General features: G+C 42.1%; 1 protein-coding gene across 1 annotated transcript in view; it reads right to left on the bottom strand.

The window, feature by feature from the left end:
* LOC118416081 (sodium- and chloride-dependent GABA transporter 1-like) overlaps positions 1-14,745 on the bottom strand; it is a 17,102-nt gene extending 2,357 nt beyond the window's left edge. The window contains 11 exon segments of the mRNA XM_035821139.1: positions 1-42; positions 541-672; positions 1,295-1,407; positions 1,740-1,864; positions 3,111-3,214; positions 6,037-6,171; positions 6,813-6,945; positions 8,757-8,897; positions 9,162-9,249; positions 11,280-11,411; positions 14,184-14,745. The exon segment at positions 1-42 is cut by the window's left edge and continues 1 nt beyond it. Of these exon segments, the coding sequence (XP_035677032.1) occupies positions 1-42; positions 541-672; positions 1,295-1,407; positions 1,740-1,864; positions 3,111-3,214; positions 6,037-6,171; positions 6,813-6,945; positions 8,757-8,897; positions 9,162-9,249; positions 11,280-11,411; positions 14,184-14,427 (1,389 nt within the window). The 5' untranslated portion in view covers positions 14,428-14,745.
* Between the last annotated feature and the right edge of the window lie 4,697 nt (positions 14,746-19,442).

Raw genomic sequence — 19,442 nt, 5'->3', positions numbered from 1 at the left:
GGCTGAGTAGTAGTTGAAGAGCTCGAAGACGTATATGCCTCCCTGGGGTAGATTTAAAAACAGCAAGATTTAGTAAGTACGAGTTGTATCACTAAGTTGCTGCCATTGCTTTATGTTGTAAGCCTGTGGGTTTTGTTTTTGCGTCCCGACAGACATGGACAATGTGGCACTGCACTCAAGTTTGTAACTTACATGTATTGTCACAGTGTCACAAACTAAGTACAGACAGAAGGATATTATTATTCTTTTACCTCCCCAACCAAAGTCAGTTACCCATTTTTACACATGGGTGAAGTGAGGCATGTCGTGTAAATTGCATTTCCCAAGGGCACAGCGTCGGGGGCGCGGCGGGTAGCGAACCCGGGACCTCAAGAGTCCGAGCCCAACACTCTACCTCAGTTACGACGCCACGACGCATGTAGGTGCAGTGCAGGGCGCTAAACAACAGACGAGGAGCTATATTAGGATCCACGTCGACACCATGGGCACCATAGAGCGTACAAACAATGCTTTTATGAGAATAGGTTCTTCACACCGCACCTGAGTGATTTGGGACAGTCCGATGAGGTAGGAGATGAAGCTGACTCCAGCGATGAACAGTTCCTTCCGTCCGCGGAACAAGTGCGGCCACTCGTCAACCACAGCAGTGATGAACCCCTCCAGGGTACAGAACTGTACGACGGGAAGAAGTTAGTTAAAGTTAAACCCTACCCGCGCCAAGGGCAGTGCCCATTTCTGGCACATAGGGCGGTGCCCATCTCTGTTTTGTAGCCCTGGGCCACACACAACGCAATCACTACAGCAGGGGGCTAGTCCACTGGTAGTGGTGTGTGTTCAACTTCCATACTCTTTCCCGAATGCTGAGTGCTAAGCAGAGAAAGCAGCATGTACCATTTTTATAGTCTTTGGTATGACTCGGCCGGGATCGAACTCACGACCTTCCGAATGCAAGGCGAACACTCTACCCACTAGGCCATTCCACCGGCTACGGGAAGAAACAGCTCACATATCTGCTGGCTGCGCAGTCCACGTACCAATAACATAAGGGAGGAACAGCACACATACCGACCGTCCCACCCTAATATTACCATCCTCTCTAAGCAAAGAACAGCACACATAGCTGTCCAGTTCTAGCATTTACAGCACGATGAATTAACATGTACAGCACACATTCCTGGCTGCCCGACATTAACATTAATATCAACAGGAGAGAAAAGGAACAGCACACATTCTTGGCCCTAACATTAACATTAACATGTACATTTACAGCACAAGAAAGGAACAACACACATACCTGGCTGTCCAGTCCCAACATCAACAGCATGAGGAAGAAACAGATGGACCAGAAAGGAGAGATGGGCAGCTGAATCACAGCTGATGGGTACGCCAGGAATGCCAGACCGGGTCCTGGATTTGAAGTCAAAAAGAAAGAATTGCTGGACGTATTCCATAATTCCATTGTAACATGCTTTAATATGTTAGCTACTATTACTATTTCTACTGTCGGTCAGTCTATACAGACTATGACTCTACGCAAAGAATCTAAAGAACAACGGAGACTACAATACTCATAAATGTGCAATAGAGAATGCATAAACTTAATGTTACAACTTTTAATGTTAGTATATCATCAATAGTGCAACTTTTAATTGGCAACATTGACACATGTATGCATACAAATACAATACAGCATAAGATTAGATGGGGTATGTTGTAACAACATACATTACGACCCTTACCTGATGCCGCCACCTCACTCACTTCCTTGCCTTGCACGCTCGCCATGAAGCCGACAACAGAGAAGACCACGAAGCCGGCGAACATGGAGGTGCAGCTGTTCACGGTGCACACGATCAACGCGTCCCTGGCAACAAGGGGAGGACATAACGAAACTATTAGGAAACTCTGGAGGTCGGACGCTGATTTAAGATCCCATCTATAATTTGTGACATACTCTTCAACATTTTAGGCAAATAGTTTGATGACCTCATCATGGACATCGACAAACACAGTCTACTTTATGGGTATCTTACTGGACTGTCACACGTTGGCAGGGCAGCTGCGTTCTAGATTGAATTTGCGTTACCCTTGACTTTAAAGTGGGGATATCATGCAAAACTTTCAAGTATGACTAAAAAGACACAACGTAAAAAAGCTTGGTTTTTTATCGATGAAATTCGTTGAGCATTCGCTAAAATCGCTCGGCCACAGCGCCGCCATCGTGCCGCATCTCAGTCCTCACGTCCTCTTGATACTCTGGAGGCAAGTGTCCACATCTCTACTGTGCGTCATGTACCATTTAACATTCAACATTTACCCCCGTACGGTATCAAACTTCATCCTTTCAGGACTCACGACGCAGACGGATAGCAGTGGAGACTACCACTTTACACTTTCGGTGACCTCACTCAACTGAGTTCTTTATCTCACAAGGCAAGCCACAACGGCGGGAACGTGAGTGACAGGTTGCCCTTTGCCTCTATGAATACCAATGAATACGGTAAGGTTAGGAAAAGGACAGGTCAAAAGTCAACGTCCTTCCCGTGCCGGATGGCGCACAGGGCGGTGCCCATCTCCGTTACAGTAGCAGTGGGCCACACAACTTTGTGCAATCACTACCAGGGGGCTAGTCCACTGGTAGTGGTGTGTGTTCAACTTCCATACTCTTCCCCGAATGGTGGCTGAGTGCTAAGCAGAGAAAGCAGCATGCACCGTCTCTGGTATGAATCGGCGGGGCTCAAACTTACGAACTACCGAATGCAAGGCGAACACTCTACCCACTCGGCCAAACATTTACTGACATAAACAAAACTATAACCCTGTTAACGTCACATAACCCACTCATCATAGAAAACGTGGGACATTCCGCCTTCCAATGCTTCCAGAAAAAATCAAACCCCAAATGCTTAGATCGTAGCTTTCAGCAGTCCATATATTATTGCTAGAATAGTCACTTGTTTCCACTTGTCACCATTGTTATCTATACCAAAGTCTTTTATTTATGTTTACTATGTATTCTGTATGTTACAGTTGCAATTAGCCCTCGGGCAATAACTTACTTGCAGATAAAATAAACTTTCATTGCAACTAAGGCCGCAGTAGTGACCTACTTGTAGACGTTGTTGTGGTACTGGTTATAGCTGCCCAGGGCGACCAGAGAGCCCAGACCGATCCCGTAGGAGAAGAAGATCTGCGTGCTGGCATCAATCCACACCTGTGGAGGATTAGAGAAGATATTAGTGTAGAACATGTTTCCCCAGGCGATGGGTCCCCCGACATAATGGAAAACCTAATCTTGATGGATTATGTAGGGATTATGTAGGATTAGGACCATATACCATCTAGCATAGATATTTCTTCAAGACTTTTGATATTCTTGTGGTAAGCAACTATACATATTCTTGCCCGATGATACTGCTATCGTAAAATGACTGGAATTAGCTTCAAGTTTATCCTCTTATGGAGAAAATATAGTATGCCAAACTGAAGCGTCCTCGAGATGTTCTAGTTCTGCCATATAAATGCCAGGTATCATCACTCAGGATGAAAGATTCTTAAGATAGACACAACAACAATGTAAACTGTTCCAGAGGGGATTATTGACAGTATTATAGAATTAGATTAACCGAACTCCTGATTCCCCTATTTGGGTCACTCAGTCCTCACTCTTAGTGAGATGAGCTGGTCTCAATTACAATGCTGCTTCAGTCCTATTTCTACTCACCTGCCCGGCAGGAATTAGCCTGGTATCCAGCCGTATTGTTGCTCCCGAGTCTCTTCTGTCTTCTTTGCGAGCCTGACTCGGGAGCTATAATACGGCTGGATACCAGGCAAAGAAGGAATGGGTGAGCCCGAACAGAGTCAGGTGCGGAGTAGGTATGACCAGATACAACCTATTGAAATGGGGACGGGTGAACTCAGCTGAGTGTCGTTTCGGCCATCCTACCCAAACTATGAGACATATCACACAGGGCTGCGTATTGGGACCCAAACCGGGGACCTGCGAATGAGAAGGCCGTGACCTGACTGCAGTACTGGCGAGGAACGATATGATGATGTAACCTGAACCCTGAACCTCGGACACGCCGTCAGGTCTTGTTACATGGTGACCATTTGATGTAAAAAGCTTTAAATGTCATAATTTCCTACGAAATGCGTCTTCAGCCTATATCATAGATTACGCCAGTTCGTTCCCTCACAGAACATTCTCAGGAATCATTTAGCCCTGAGACGAATCTGTTGGTTACATATCAAAGAAAATGTGAATAGATCTCTGCATGGCCAAAGGGCAAAAAATGCCATCTTCCCGTCCCGTCATCTTCAGTTGCTAAAGCCCATGATTGAACGCTCGCTATTGACGTCATAACCACGGAAAGTCTTTGGCTCTAGGAGATTCTCATTCCGTTCCAGTTAATGCATTTAATGCCGATAGATGAAAAATAAGATATAGAACCAAAATTTGAAATGCTGTCAATGTTTTTGCCAGCATGGAACGTTTTCCTACATTCCTTACACCACAGAGAAATATTGTCAGTGACTTGGCATCAACTCCGCCTCTTTCCATCTTGCCAGGCGCGAACATGAGACATACGAACATACTCGTAGATATGAATAATAGCAATGTTGAGAGGTTTTACAGGCGAAAATCAACATTGCAAGCATGTACAAATCTACAAGCGTCAAGTGGATGGCATAGCAAGCAGTTCTATATATTCTGCTGGAATTTCGTTTCAAAATAGATCCGCACAGTCGAGAGAAACGCGTGTATAATGTTGGAGACGATTTTAATTAGTAAACATTTGCATATTACCAAGAAATCCTTTATCTTGAGTTGAAAATAAACTCAGGATATAATTACTCCTCAATATTTATCCAGTCAAAGAAGTATAAGACACGAGTGGCGGATCTTCTTTCATAAGAAATCCCGAGCTTGTGATAACACCGAAACGCAGCGCCCCGGGCAATGGTAACACAAAATGGCTGTTGACCCGCACACGTGTTGATGCGATCCTTACCAGATACCTACACATACCCAACACGATGCAGTTACGCACCAGCAGATAGACCTTTTGCCATTGTGGTTCAGTAGTGCGCGAATGGCATCGATAACTAGATGATTGCTAGTCTAACATTTGCCCTGAGAGCTTGTTGATATGTAAAGCCTGTGAGGTGTATGAAAGAGTGGGGTGATATGGAAAATCTGTCTCGACACACTTCAGTGCGTTTGATATATCTACAGCTCAAGGTCCCGGTACGTGAATATGATCAACGTCTTCAATAAAGGCTTTATGAACTCTACATGCTGGTGATAATAATCTACTGACGGGAATACGCATGGCGATGAAGGCATAAGACTTTCCTCAGTGTTATGTCAAGGTTAGAGTTCTTTTAGAAAAACACTATGGCAGCTTCCGTTACGGTAGTTGTGGTTTAAGAATTGTACTACTAGTGACTGCTGTTTCCTTCAAATTGGGGATTCATGACTTTGAAACACAAATCCAAAAACTAACCAAATGTTTATACAGGTGCACTAGAATAATAAATTAACAGTCTAAGATACATATATTCAGAAAGTATTAAGTCGATAATTACACTGTATTTGGAAGTGTGGACCATAATATTCTATTCGTAGCGTTTTCAAAAGCAAGCAAGAGGCCATTGGACACAAACTTCCGTAAAGTAAGTGTGTGGTGTTTGGTACCCACTTATATTTGAAAGGAATAACAATATCTTCAAAACCTGTTTCCATTTATGTCTAAGGTGGCATAGCAAGCTGGTGCCTAGCCTCTGCTTAGAGAGTAGCGAATTTGCTCCAGGCTACGATTAATTAGACAATGGGTGTCGATCTACACTTCTCTATTTAAAACCTAAATTAAATGCTTCAGTGCGCGTCAGAACCTCTAAAACTACAAGAATACCAAAATAGAAATAAAACGATTCAAAGGTATCTTGATTTATAGTGTACACAGAGACAAAAAAGTACCCTATATCGGAAGTCATTTTCTGGAGGTAATTATAACAAGGGACAGTACGAACCTTAGAGTCCAAAAGCCTTTCGAACTTGGGCGTGATGTAGAACATGATGCCGTCGTACGCCCCGGGCAGGGTGACTCCGCGGATGAGCAGGATGAACAGCACGAAGTACGGGAACAGCGCCGTGAAGTACACCACCTACAGTGGTCAATAGTTAGACAGAAAGAAATGTTTACAGTCACCGTGTAAACCTTTCATTGACGTAACGCATCAAAGTGAGGAATCAAACATATAACATTACTGAAAAAATTAGTATTTTAGCTAAAGCTAAGGTGCAAGCAGCAATGACATTGCTTTAACCACGCCAACAGGCAGCTAATCAAACAAGTGTGTATGATTTTGGAAACTGTCAGACCTTTCAGATAGCATACACTATCTTTTGTCATCGACAATGAAGAAATCTGGAAGTTTTCATACCCTAACTATGAACATGACATTGCTTCAAGTAAGTGTTTGCGCATGCAGTTCCCGCTTTGCCTAAACAAAATTACAACAACAATACCTCTTAGCATCTTTGTCTACTAAGCTATTACGAAAAGACCTATAATGTATGTAAATTTAGACGTTTATCTAAAAGTAACTTAAGCCAAGAAACACGGTTTTCTGCGGGTTTAGTTGGCAATTGGACATCCTCATTCACAGGCAACAAGTCAACTCAACCCCTAGTTGAGTTGCTCTTGGGGCTGTCTGGCCGTTGAGGTCATTCGGTTGTTTATCAGATTCAGACGTCGGCACACTTTTTACCCACGGGCAACACTTCAACATTATATGCGCCGTACCTTCCCAGTCCAGCCGACACCCTTCCATATGCAGAAGTACACGATGATCCAGGCCAGGAGCAGAGTCAGCGCCAGCTCCCAGCGCACTGACCCGGGCTGATGGAGACCATCCGTCATCTGTAGTACTCCTCGCCTGGAGAAACATTAAACATTCAATCTAGTTTTCTAGTAAGTACGCAACGCTTCTTATCTATAGACAACCTGCCTGCTGTCTTCATCAGTGAAAAGTGAACTTATCTTATCGGTGCAATTGAAGACAGGTTGTCTAGATGTCCGAAGAGAAGAAGAATTCATCTCCAAGTACATCCTACGGTAGCATAGATTGTATCAAAAAATGGCAAGGGACAGTAGCCGACACATAGTGTTCATTGGCAATGGACACTCTTAGGCCGGCTACACTCCTTTGCCAACCTGCTGCCTAGTGCCCACAATGTACCGTACTTGTCACAGCCTGAATGAAGTTAAAGATATTTTCTTATGCTACCGTAGGATCTGCTTGGAAATTGAAGAAAAATAAGATTCCTTGCTTGAGAAGACTGTGTTGAATCAACTTGACCAACCTATTGAAACTATTCACGGCAAAAATAACAGTGTTCAACAGTGTGTCATATGACAGGAACGGTGAACACCATGCACAACTGTGTGATTTCTTTTGTTGTTGTTTTTCCACCGAGAGCAAGACCTCCTGTGACCCCACTATTCCCACATAAATTGATATGTTTACTAGCTCTGTCTACAAGTCATCATTTTGTCGAAACCTTTCAAGTAATAAGTCATGATGCAGGTTTAATTACTCTGCCATGGAGGCGAGGCAGTCCCTGATGTGAATGAAATCCTATTACGTACAAGTAAAGAGCGACAGAACGAGCTCATCAGAAAAGACGGGGTTGATTGGCTTCACGTTATCTCAGGTATAAAACGTGACTTTCCATTTACTGAAGACCAGATACGAAAAACGAATCACGATGTCTCTGTATACATCACTTACTGGTGATAAAAAGGGAGTCGTGATTTCTCAGAGTCGATTTTTCATTCTGTAGAGTTAAGAGTTGGCCAACCTGTTGTCAGTGTGTCAGATTTGGGAGAGAATGTATAGGGATCTGGATGTGTATTACAGTTCCATCAGGATAAGCTTCTGCACAGCGTCAGAGGGATGAATTGTGATGCATTAATCAAGCAGAGAGTAAGTTATCATCCCGAAGGCACATCACATGTCGTACTCTTTATCGCAGTTGTCCTGCCCACAGAAGACAAGTGTACCCGACATGTGTTGCTATTCATCAAAATTAACTATCTTCTGTCTGACACATTTAAGGCAAGACGCCAAATTTCATTTTAAAATTGATTGCACATTTTGAATAACCACTGTCATATGACACAGAGAGGTTTGTAGGTCACAATTTGTATTCATTGTAATCATTTCCTGCGCACCCGACCTTGGTAATAATGTCACATGCCTTCCCCAATTGACTTAATGTCATGTGCCTTCCCTTTCCCCACTTTGACGGCACATTGGTTATTACAACATATCTGTTGAAAGGTTGATCTTCCATCTGACTGTAACTTGATAGCTTGTCCATAAACTTAAAAGAAGTTAAAGTTGCCCGTACATCTGTAACAGAAGCTTAGGGGTGGCACCCATCTCGATTTATGTAGCCCGTGGGCCACACAGTTGTACCAGCCGCTACAGCAGGGGCTAGTCCGCTGGTAGTGATGTGTGTTTAACTCCCGTACTCTTCCTCATTAGTGCAGAGTGCTAAGCAGAGAAAGCAGCATGTGCCATTGTACAAGTCTTTGGTATGACTCGGTCGGGGATCGAATGCACGACCTACCGTATGCAAGGCGAACACTCTACCCACTTGGCCATTGCACCGACGTTACTACTCTTTAGATACTTTTGTATCCACACTGGTTTCATACAATACATGTAGGTGTAATACTCACTCCCAGAACTCCCTTGTAGAGTCTGTATAGTTGGCGGTCTCGTTTTTGGTCATATTTCTGAGGATGGTGAAGTTTGTGAAGCAGTTTGGGGTGTTCCAGTCGTTCTCACAGTGCTCCCATGGCAGGACGGACTGGAACGAGCTGGAAAAACACATTCAATATACATGATATAGATACACAATTCACAACTCATGAAAAGATGGAATTCTCTAAAATGCTGTGAACTAGCAGCGAAGATCTAAATCTTTTTCATATTTTTTTAGATACTAATGCTGCATAAATGTAAATCTGTCTATCGTTGGAATGACACAAACGAGAAATGCCATAGAAACAAGAATGTGTATGTGGTTGTTTCCTAATATTGTTTGTAAAGAACGTTTATCTATATAATCTTAGGTATCCCACCTGAAGAGGTAGTAGAGAGTCCACGCGATGATGACGATGTAGTAGATGTTGAGCCAGAATGACACCACTGCAGCCGCATAGCCCACACCTAAAGGCATCGATGCACATGCAAAAATCATGTTCAGAACTCGAGATATCAAAACCGAAGGTTCAGCTGCAGTACCATTAAAGCCGCTAGCGAGCCATTATCAAACTTGACCTTCGTTTTCCGACATATACATACATATACCAAATACCGTGTCCACAGCTTCTCGACTTATTATGCTGTTAACAGACAGACTGACAGGCACACACACAGACACAGACACACACAAATGGTACCTAAAACATACCCTTCAGCGAAGGTAATGATTTACAATCATAGTTACAACCAAAACATACTAGTAATATTAGAACTCATAAACTTAAACGTCAAAATTACGTTCACATAGTATGTAGGCTACCGTACCATAATTGGAACAGACGGGAAACTACGTCTAGATAACAAATGTCTCGTCTGGAACTAGTCTATTATGCTTAATATCCCCTAATATCTACACAGTTGTTAACTTCTCAGCAAACTGCGCGGCCCTTTGACAATGACAAATTGAGTAAGGAGACTTCGTTTATTTTTTATGGCACGAATATTGCCTTTATCAATCACAGACGAGAAGATTTGCAAAGTTGCAATTTCAGACCCATCCCCCGGCGCCAGACTCTCATCTTGAGTCATTACCGGTGGAACAGACGTTTATTAGACTGCGCTATGTAGTTTTTATTGACTAAAATGTTGCTCGAAAAATAATTATGTTTCGGTAAGGATAAATTAAATAGCTTGTAATTAGCTAATAAAGCCAATTTCTACTCTTAAATGCATGGCGGCTCTCGGATGAAGTTTTACATTTCACACCAGCTCTGGTTATGAATAAATGAGAAGTATTTGAGTCGTTCCAAGACAATCATCACAAATACTACGTAGCAAAGTAAAACTAAGACAGCACTCATATGTCAGCATCCGGGTACTTCACCATGCGTTAACATCCGGGTACTTCTTTAACTGCATGCTGGGATATCTAATCGGTAGTTATAGGATTATGTTGATTTGAGCAAAGCCCTTCTAATATGTAACATTGAGCGAATAGCCTAGTACTTCCAGAGACTTTTATTGTCTGTGGGATGAGAGTGCAAATGCTATTGGAGATAATTGGAATTAGGTCTCCCAATTCTCATTTTCACGATTTTCGGCTGAGCAGTACAATGGCGGATACTTTCAGGACATTTTGTGAATAGAAAAAAAAAACGTATTTGGATAACTTGACGAAAATGATCTGTAATACCCTATTTCATATTGAACGGTGCTCTCGACTGGCTCTATCTGTGACCTCCCCTGAAGGAGTTAACATCTGAAGGTTTCTCTGCCCATCCGATGACACACTATGTAAGAGCTGTATTAACCTTACAACGTTACGCTGGTAGGATGTACATAAGAGGTGGTTCAAAGGGCTAGCCCATAATTCCAGTTGATACCCGTTTAACAGACCGACCTCATTATTGCAAGATAAGACAACATCGCCTGCGTCATCCGGGACCTTTGGGGTTTATGTCTAAAGGGAATCGTGAATCAGGGGATTGTGGGGGACTTTCCGCAGATTTCGGACAGGGTATCTTTTTAATACCCTGGAGGGCCACAGGGTCTAATTTCTCACGGTTCTCATGGGCAGCTGTCTTAACAATAACAATAACAATAATAATAGTAATAACAATAACAATAATAATAATGTTTTATAGCAAATTCATGCCCATGGGGCTAATTGCAAGTGAATAAAATCAAATACTAACGTACTTACGTGAAGTGATTGTATGGGCTAATTAGAAATGAATCATCTATATTCTAACATGGAAAGATGAAGCAAATGAACGTACATACGGTATACAGAATAGGGTTCTAAACTTAAGTTGCTATTGTGGGTTTAACAAAGCTAATGTATCAAACTAGAACAAAATAATACAACCAACACACCGCGACATATTTTCTAAGAATTTTTCGTTAAACGCTCATTTTTTTGCTATTTTTACTTGTTTTCTTCAGCCAGGGTGGCTCACTCTTTGCCAAGGGTTATCATACTACCTTGAACATACCTTTGAAGAGCGGGCATATCTTCCAGATGCCCAGCCCACCTATGCTGAGAAACTGGCCCAGACTGGTCTCCAGGAAGAAGAGGGGAATCCCCGCCAGGAACAGCGTCAGGAAGTACGGGATGAGGAAGGCGCCTGGAGAAAAAGAGGCAATGTTATAACACTATATAAATGCCTTATGTTAGCCCTTATTGTTATGTTAATTAGGATGTTAAGCTTTATTCTATACATTTATTTTGTACTTTGTGTAGTATTTGTACCGTGCACAATTTTGATGCAAAATAAAAAGTTAAGTCCTATCTATGAACTTTGGAATAATAACAGTTCCTCAACATTACGAAACCTCTTAAGAGATGATCATACATTATTATTGCAAATTTATCGATATCAAGTAAGAGCGATGTTTCTTCAGGTATAGCATAGGCGCTTCATGTTGTTGTCGTAACGTTACATTAACAAAACATTATAATTGGTGTTGTGTGTCCTCATAGTGTTATAATGTGCTACGTTGTGCCAAGGGCGTTATATAACGTCCTCGGTTGTGCCGTTTGTTCCAACGCAAGTATTCATGTGATGCCTCTGTCAGTTCACACATGACCCAGCTTCTAGGATATTGAGCGAGAACTTTAACGTTATATGTTTTATCATATATATGCTTTTAAACAACATGTATTTCAATGGCATGTAACTATGTTCTTGTTCGTCTTCCCCGTCTTGAATACCCTTACCGTGCCCACAACCTCTCACACTTTAAGAAATCGTCCCATCTTGTTCAACACAAGGCAGAACGCGACAAAAGAAGCATTATCCCCAGTTGTATTCAGCCCGCACCAATAGAACGCCGACATTTGACCGAGCGCTATTGACTCTTGGCCTTTGCCGCTGTAGCTCCCCTCCTGGGTCACTGACCCCGAGGGAAAGAAGGGAGTGCTAAATGCCAAATGCTTGCTACGGCATGTCTTCGTAGTCCAACGTAGTTATGAAAACATCTGCTTGCTGTTAAACATGTTTATCTAATTTTGTGATTGTCTTTTTGGAAACGGAAGGGTTTTCCGAAGCAATTTCTATCGTTTGTGATAACATATAACAAAGATACTCGTTATTATCAATCATAAGTTTATTACAAATTCTTTCCCGAGGAATACTTGCAAGTAACATGTAAAGAGTAGACAATGTAGAGGAATATAGCATGTGTCTACTCTTGTCTAAACGCTGAATCTAAATTCTGACTAATTTGATTCGACTCCTTTTTCTCTACAGTATTGAAGGAACATCTTTCTTCTATACGAAAAGGAGCAACAATGGAAGAAAAAGTAAGAATTAAACAAATACTTGCCCTTTTTTGTCATAGCACAAATCAAAAGTAACTGTGAGTTAAATTTGAAGATAGTCTATTGCAGGAACATTGACAGTTTGTCAAATTTATGAGAACGATGAAGAAATATTGCGACATTACATCAAGAGGTTTTTCTCCTTACATAAGCTGTGCCATATGAATTGGCAATAATACATCAGATAGATATTTTATTCTCTTTTATCCGGCAAATTGAAGCTAACTACCACGGAGGCTGCATTTTGTAGTGACTAAGATAGACGATATATCAACGTAGGATGTAATTTCAAAGACAGCTTGATTATATGTAGCAAGAATAACGTTTACGTGAAAGATTGCTTATTCAGATCCCAGTCGTAATAAAACGTAAGCATTGACTATATAAAGGTAGCCTTGGTAATTTCTCAATGTTCTTTATGTGACATTTACATGCAGTTACCAGCACCGTAGCTATAAAGCAATAACTGCCAAAATTGGTAGATGATTGAGGAATTGGCCTCATCTTACTGACTAAATAGTTCAGCTTTATTGGATTTCATTCGCGGTAGAAATGAAAACGTGAGTGTGTTAATAGAGAAAGACATGTTGGATATACAACGCCTCTGCATCAAAAATTAATGATTGTTGTATAGTCTGTCCTCTTGGATGGAAGAAGCTTGCTGAAGAATAAAGAAAAAAATACCCCAGGAATTTTGCATTTGTGTCGTCCTAATTTTGTGGGGAAAGTACAATTTATCTAGTTATTTATTTATCAATCTTTTAGGGTGGTCCCTTCAGTGACAATGACAAGAATTATAATGACATCACTCTCCCACGAATTGCAAATGCTTTAGAAAAATCTACAAAGTTCATATTGTAAGCAAAACTTGCATAAAAAATAACAATGAACAATGTCAAATGTTAGGTATATCATTCATTCAGCTTGTCAAAAACCAAAGATAGAATTACAATACGTGCCCAGTATAAAATCTAAATTCTATTTTCGGTAAAAGAAAGACTTCAAGTGGCCATCAAGTCCACTCTGCTTATTTTCGGTCCGTGTCTTCTATGATTAAACGCCCATCAAGGTCAATGGAAGAATATGTTCGCCATCAGTGAACAGTCGAGGACGTCAAATAGTTAGTCATTACAAAGCTAGTGTCGGGTACAGTTTGAATGCAACTACAGTAGAAGGAACACAGTCCTTTGGAACAGTTTAAGAATTCAGAAATGGTTCGCTAGACTAAGAAAGCGGAAAGGGCGTTATAATCATGTCCGGGCACGGTAGAGCGGAGAGCCGTACGGGTCGGGTGTAGTTTGAGCCACGAAGACGGGTAGAGCCGTGCTCACTACATCGTCAATCCCACGGTATAATGAGAGGCTTTTAACACTGATTGCACTGCAATTTTCACCACTACTACTAGTAGAGTCAGGGGCACACTCTGAATACAAATGACGCCTGTCCGACCGCCTGCCTTGCCGTGCCATTTAGAACACGACATAAAGTATTTATGCTGCCATTAGTTGCTTCATACACTCAGTCTTAATCTGGTAATCGTTACAAAATGAAGAAAATGTGAATTTAGAAGACTCACCTCCGCCATTCTGATAGCACAAGTATGGGAACCTCCACACGTTGCCGAGACCCACGGCGAACCCAACACAAGACAGGATGAAGTCCAGTTTCCCCGTCCAGTTTCCCCTCTCGGGCAGGTCATCCTTTTTCGTCTCGGCTTCCTCGGGGTGGTTTTTCTCCGTGCCGTTCAGCGCTGTTGTTGTCCCGTCCTTGTCGGCCAGGACGCCGTCCGCAAGTTTGCCGTCCTCCTGGCTGGTCTCCATGTCTGCTGGTGGTGTGGAAATCGCGCGTTTCCAGCCCGGCCGCTAGACCACCTCAGCGGAGCTCGTAGTCGCCCTGCCTGTCTGACGGAAACAGAAGGCGGTTCTCATTAACCGGGAGATTACTCGAGTAAACACAAAGCATTAGTAGGTCAGGACTCCATTGCAAGTTTCGCTTCAACAAAGAGAGCGCACAAAAGGCGAAGAATCCGTCTTTTTTTTTCTCCCAGTGAAAGGAAAAGGTCTCGGAGCGCTTCACTCTGACGCAGAGGAATGCATATGTAGCTGCTCAAAATGACGGATCGACATTTAATGACTTTGAATGAGCTGCGCACGGATGAATCTTGCAGGGGAGTCACTGCGTTTGCATGATGAGAAGGCATACACACAGATGTGACGCACGAAGAGCAAACTCAGTCTTGCAGAAACGGCTAACCAGCAAATAGAAACTTTCCTTCACTGGAAACGACGTGGCCATTTGCCCTTTTGCTGAACCACTGCAGGCGGCCATCAACTCGAAGACTTTCCAGAGCGATATCAGATGGAGAAACACAGCTATCTGACCCTTTCGAGCTAACCCACAGATTTGGTCTAGATTATCAGGAACCTGGCGATAACGAGCTCAAAGATATGGTAAAAACTCCTCAGATGTTTCGAACCAAATTATTTCCGTGCATACGGCACAAGTATTTAGGGTTAACCTCTATTCGACACAAAAATAGAAAGTCTACTTTGTGCAGTGTCCTACATACGAAGTCGTGCAAAGAAAAGAGTGGAGTAACACTAAACTGTGACGACACTACAGTAAGATTGATGATGTCATCGAACCGTGAATTTTAAGAGACAAAGGTCGTCTTGGGGTTGGCGGGCACGACGGAACCATCCCGTTCTTTAAGATTGCCGACGTAAGCATTTGCGTAAGTCAGGGCACGTGATTGAAGACGAAAAGATAACATTCCTAAAGAACGCTCCGCTAAGAGGACGTTGATGGAAAAGGGTCCCCAGCTCTTTTGTGTTGACTTTTCACAGATGATGCATCAAGCGAACGACTCAATGGAGGCCGACGTTAGAAGAATGTACCATGTCGCAAGGCTCATATTAGATCATGCACACACGGTTTTAATCATTGTGGTCCCCCAAATGTCCCTGCCCAGCACAACAACAGACGTCGGGCTCGCTTCTTGTAACGATATAGAACAAACTTTTGCGGAAAATTAAACATTAACTTTTAAACTATAACACGTCGGCCTAAATCAACCATATCCCTTCTCGTTAAAATCAACCATATCCCTTCCCGTTCATCTGTAATTCTGTTGCCTTACATTGCAGAGGCTTTTAAGTTTGGAAGGTGCACATGTTAGAAACTTGTGAAAAGTTACTCTTCATGAATACATCAACATTACCCTGTATTGAGCCGTTACCTGTTCTGTGCTTTTGTAAATTGAGGAAGAAAACCACGTAGTCTTTTATTTTCGACACAAAACATGTTTTTCCATGTGTGACCGATTATGCATATCTGATTATGAGATGTTACCCTCAACCATATACACAAGCGGAAGAACTTCTTACTTTTCACAGTAGCCCCACAACTCGGCTGTCTGTTCCGGCTATGATCCCTGTACTATTTGTTTATACATTCTTTATCCTTCCGAAAGCAAATTTTAAGCATACGGGTGTAACTTATACAAGGCTCAAAGACTTTGTGTTGTCTATCCCACCTATTGGGTCACGTTTCCAAACAGGGACCCGCATGTGCTTTTGTAAAATAAAGAATAAAAGATAAAGGCGTATGCCAAGAAATGTATAAAAGTATGCCAATGGATTTTTCACATTTTGTGAGCTTTACTTTCGAATTCATGCTTTCTGGTTTCCACAAACTCCCCTACTAAAAGTCCTACAGTAATTAGACCAAGTGTTTCAGTTGTTTACCATAAAGTACACAGAATAATTGTATATCCTCATTGGACCTATCCACATCAACTGCATTCAGGTTTCACTTTCTGACACTTTGATTAAAACAATTAGTTAGCCTATAATTATTTATTTATTCGATACTTAAGTTGAATGCGCTAACGACACATTTTGCTTTCCCCATTAATGATTTTACGTTGACAGCTTTAATTACTTTTCTCTTAGCGTCACAACACTGGATGTCATAATACGAACTGCTTAATAGTCCGTGAACACTTGTCAAACATCGGTAACATCTGTACTGTTACCTCGAGGCACAAATGAGTACTTTAGAGCGACGTGAGATATCTTCATTCTTACTTCTTGGCTGCCATCGTGGTAGAAGAGGACTTGTTAAGTCAAGTCAAGTACGCACTTAAGAGGGAGAAAATCAGTCTTCGAGAGGAAAGCCGGCAAAAGTCGTGAGAGGCATTGGATCTAGACACAGGAACTATACACTCACAAAACTCTTTCTAGGTGAAGATGCGTGGACCCCCATTTCACTAACATTTGGCAGATCACTGGGCGGATTTCATTGATAAAGAGCTTTGTGTGTTTTGTTTTCTTTCGATGTGAAACTTTTTTCATATTTCAGCATATTTCAATTATGAAATGAAATCTGAATCAGTCTCTGTACTGTCAACTAGCGATAATACAATCATCCAGTGGAAAGGGGGGGGGGACTGGAAGCTGAACCGAAAGGTGGTAACTCACCGCACTTGGGGCACCGCCGCGGCACTGCGGGGTTCACTCAGTGCCGCACATTTTCGCCATTTTTTATAATGTAGATATTGCGTGATATGTAAGTATATGACTAAGAAGACAACAAAATACACAAATACAAAATGTAAGAACATTAGTTCTTTATCTCTTGGAATTCGTTGAGTGATCTACTAACCCCGCAGTGCCGTACCGGTGTCCCAAGTGCAGTGAGATATCACCTTTAGCGTGGATGAAAACGTGCTCTTGATTGCAGAATTTTTCCATTTCCAGCCCTTTGTGGTGACGTGCTTTATCCGCAGACTTCCCGAGCTCCCGCTTCACCGTGCAAATCACGGAAATCACTGACGCACCTGCTAACGTCAGATGATGCTCTGGATGCTCCGCCTAAATCCCGTTACGTGTTCCGCACATTAGGGCGAACCGAGACGGGCGCTCAAGGGCATCTCTGTATGTGGTACCGGTGGAGTTTCCTTGCAAAGTTAACAGCCAGGCAGGCAGAACTTTTGTCCAGTTGATAGAAGTAGAAGTAGATTAGAGACAATTTAAATACGTATGCAGTGTGCGTAGTCCAGCGGTTAGCAACCGTGCCTCTGGACAAAGAGGTTGGGAGTTCGAAACCCGGCTGTTGTCGCTCACGCTACTGGAAAGGGTCACAGTCCTTGAGCTTTGTACGGGGCATTGAGCCTTGGTCTACTGTCCGTAGTATTTGTCGATAAAAGCAAGGGGAATTCCTCAGGTACGATGAACATGTTAATATTGTGCATATCGTACAATACGTGTGACGAAAGATAGTGGATGCTATCTAAAACGTCTGACCATTTTCAAAACCATACCGAGTTGCTTGCGTAACTACTATTTGGTATACATAATATGTCTTCTCTGTCTCGACCAGCGGGAAATCAACTCCCCGGTGACTAAACAGGTTCGAAATCACTTTTACATCTGATGGCAGATAACTGCAAAAAGAAGTTTATCTGCAGTTTTTTTTTTCAGTTCTACGCCATAAATTGGACAAGGTCTTGTGAAGAAATTTTTATTTAGAGAAAGAAAAAAACACGTTCGGAATAACTAAATAAACAAGCATGATTCAACAATTTGTTAATAACGCTCAACATTAGGATTTCATGTATCGGTAGATGTTTCACAACTTATTATAATATATCCTGGGCCAATCATGTTTGAGGGAACCATGAGTTGAAAATAATTACTATCTATTATTAATAATTACAAATATCTAAATATCTGCATATCTGACGTTATATCCAAACTTCTATGATATCTGCATGTGCGATAGCGAGTTCCAATAACTCAGAAATACGTTTCAAGTAAGAGATAAAAGTTTTACGTTAAATTCAAATTGTTTGACAAGATTTGCTACACACTACAAAAACCTGATTGATTTCAAGGCAGTTCTCATTTTTCAACAACTCCTATTATTTTCATATTCATAAAAGTTTTGTTTTCATATATGTTTTATCGTCCTCCGGCAGAGAAACATATCACACATGGGATATCAGTAGCAACGACTGCTAATGTTGCCTGAAATGTTTTCAATAACACTTCAACGTACAAAGCTCGTCTTCCATACCAAGTCTTTTATATTTGTCAGCCAGTCGCATTTCGTTCATCTACTCTTGATTACATATATCAATTATTCATGCTAGCTCATAAAATGCATCCGATCCCTAATTACACCCCGCAATTTGAAGTAGCGATGAAAAGAAGAAGTCCCATGAAAGATTCAGGAGCGCCAAGCTGTCTTGTAGCCGCGGGTAAGATCCGCAAGGCCGCCACAAAGTTTTTCCATTACACGCACTGAGTCACCTCACTCAAGGCAAGGTCGGCTCGGACTGGCAAGCGTAACCTTGGGGAACTTCTTTGGGGGAAGCTAAGATACACAACTTCTGGGGTCAAAGGGGGGTGAGACGCAGAGGAAAAAAATGATGTTCATTATTTTGTGTGCAGATAGGTTAGCACAGCAAGTTTCCTTGCTTTTTCTGTAGCAGGGCATATTTTTTTCCGGGAGAGGTCCGTAGCCTTCATCCATTAAAAGGCACCTTCGCGAAAAGGTAACACTTCAGAAAGCCTGGTGCAGCCCCAAACTAGCTAGTTGCTCTTCAAAGGACTTGAACCGGGGTCTCCCAGTTACAACTAAGTTTATCTGTGAGGTCAACTGTGGCACTGCTACCAGTTGAGCTACAGGGACATCCCTAGATAAGAAAGTGACTTATGGAAGTCATAATATTCATACTTATGACCTCCGCGTGCTTATTAATCTTCGCCTGATGTCAGAAATGGCCAGATAGATCGAAATGGGTAAATAGGTTGTGCTGTAAACAGCTTAA

The sequence above is a fragment of the Branchiostoma floridae genome, chromosome 5 (assembly GCF_000003815.2).
Source record: "Branchiostoma floridae strain S238N-H82 chromosome 5, Bfl_VNyyK, whole genome shotgun sequence".
NCBI lineage: Eukaryota > Metazoa > Chordata > Leptocardii > Amphioxiformes > Branchiostomatidae > Branchiostoma > Branchiostoma floridae.
This window is presented reverse-complemented; position numbering and strand designations above follow the sequence as displayed.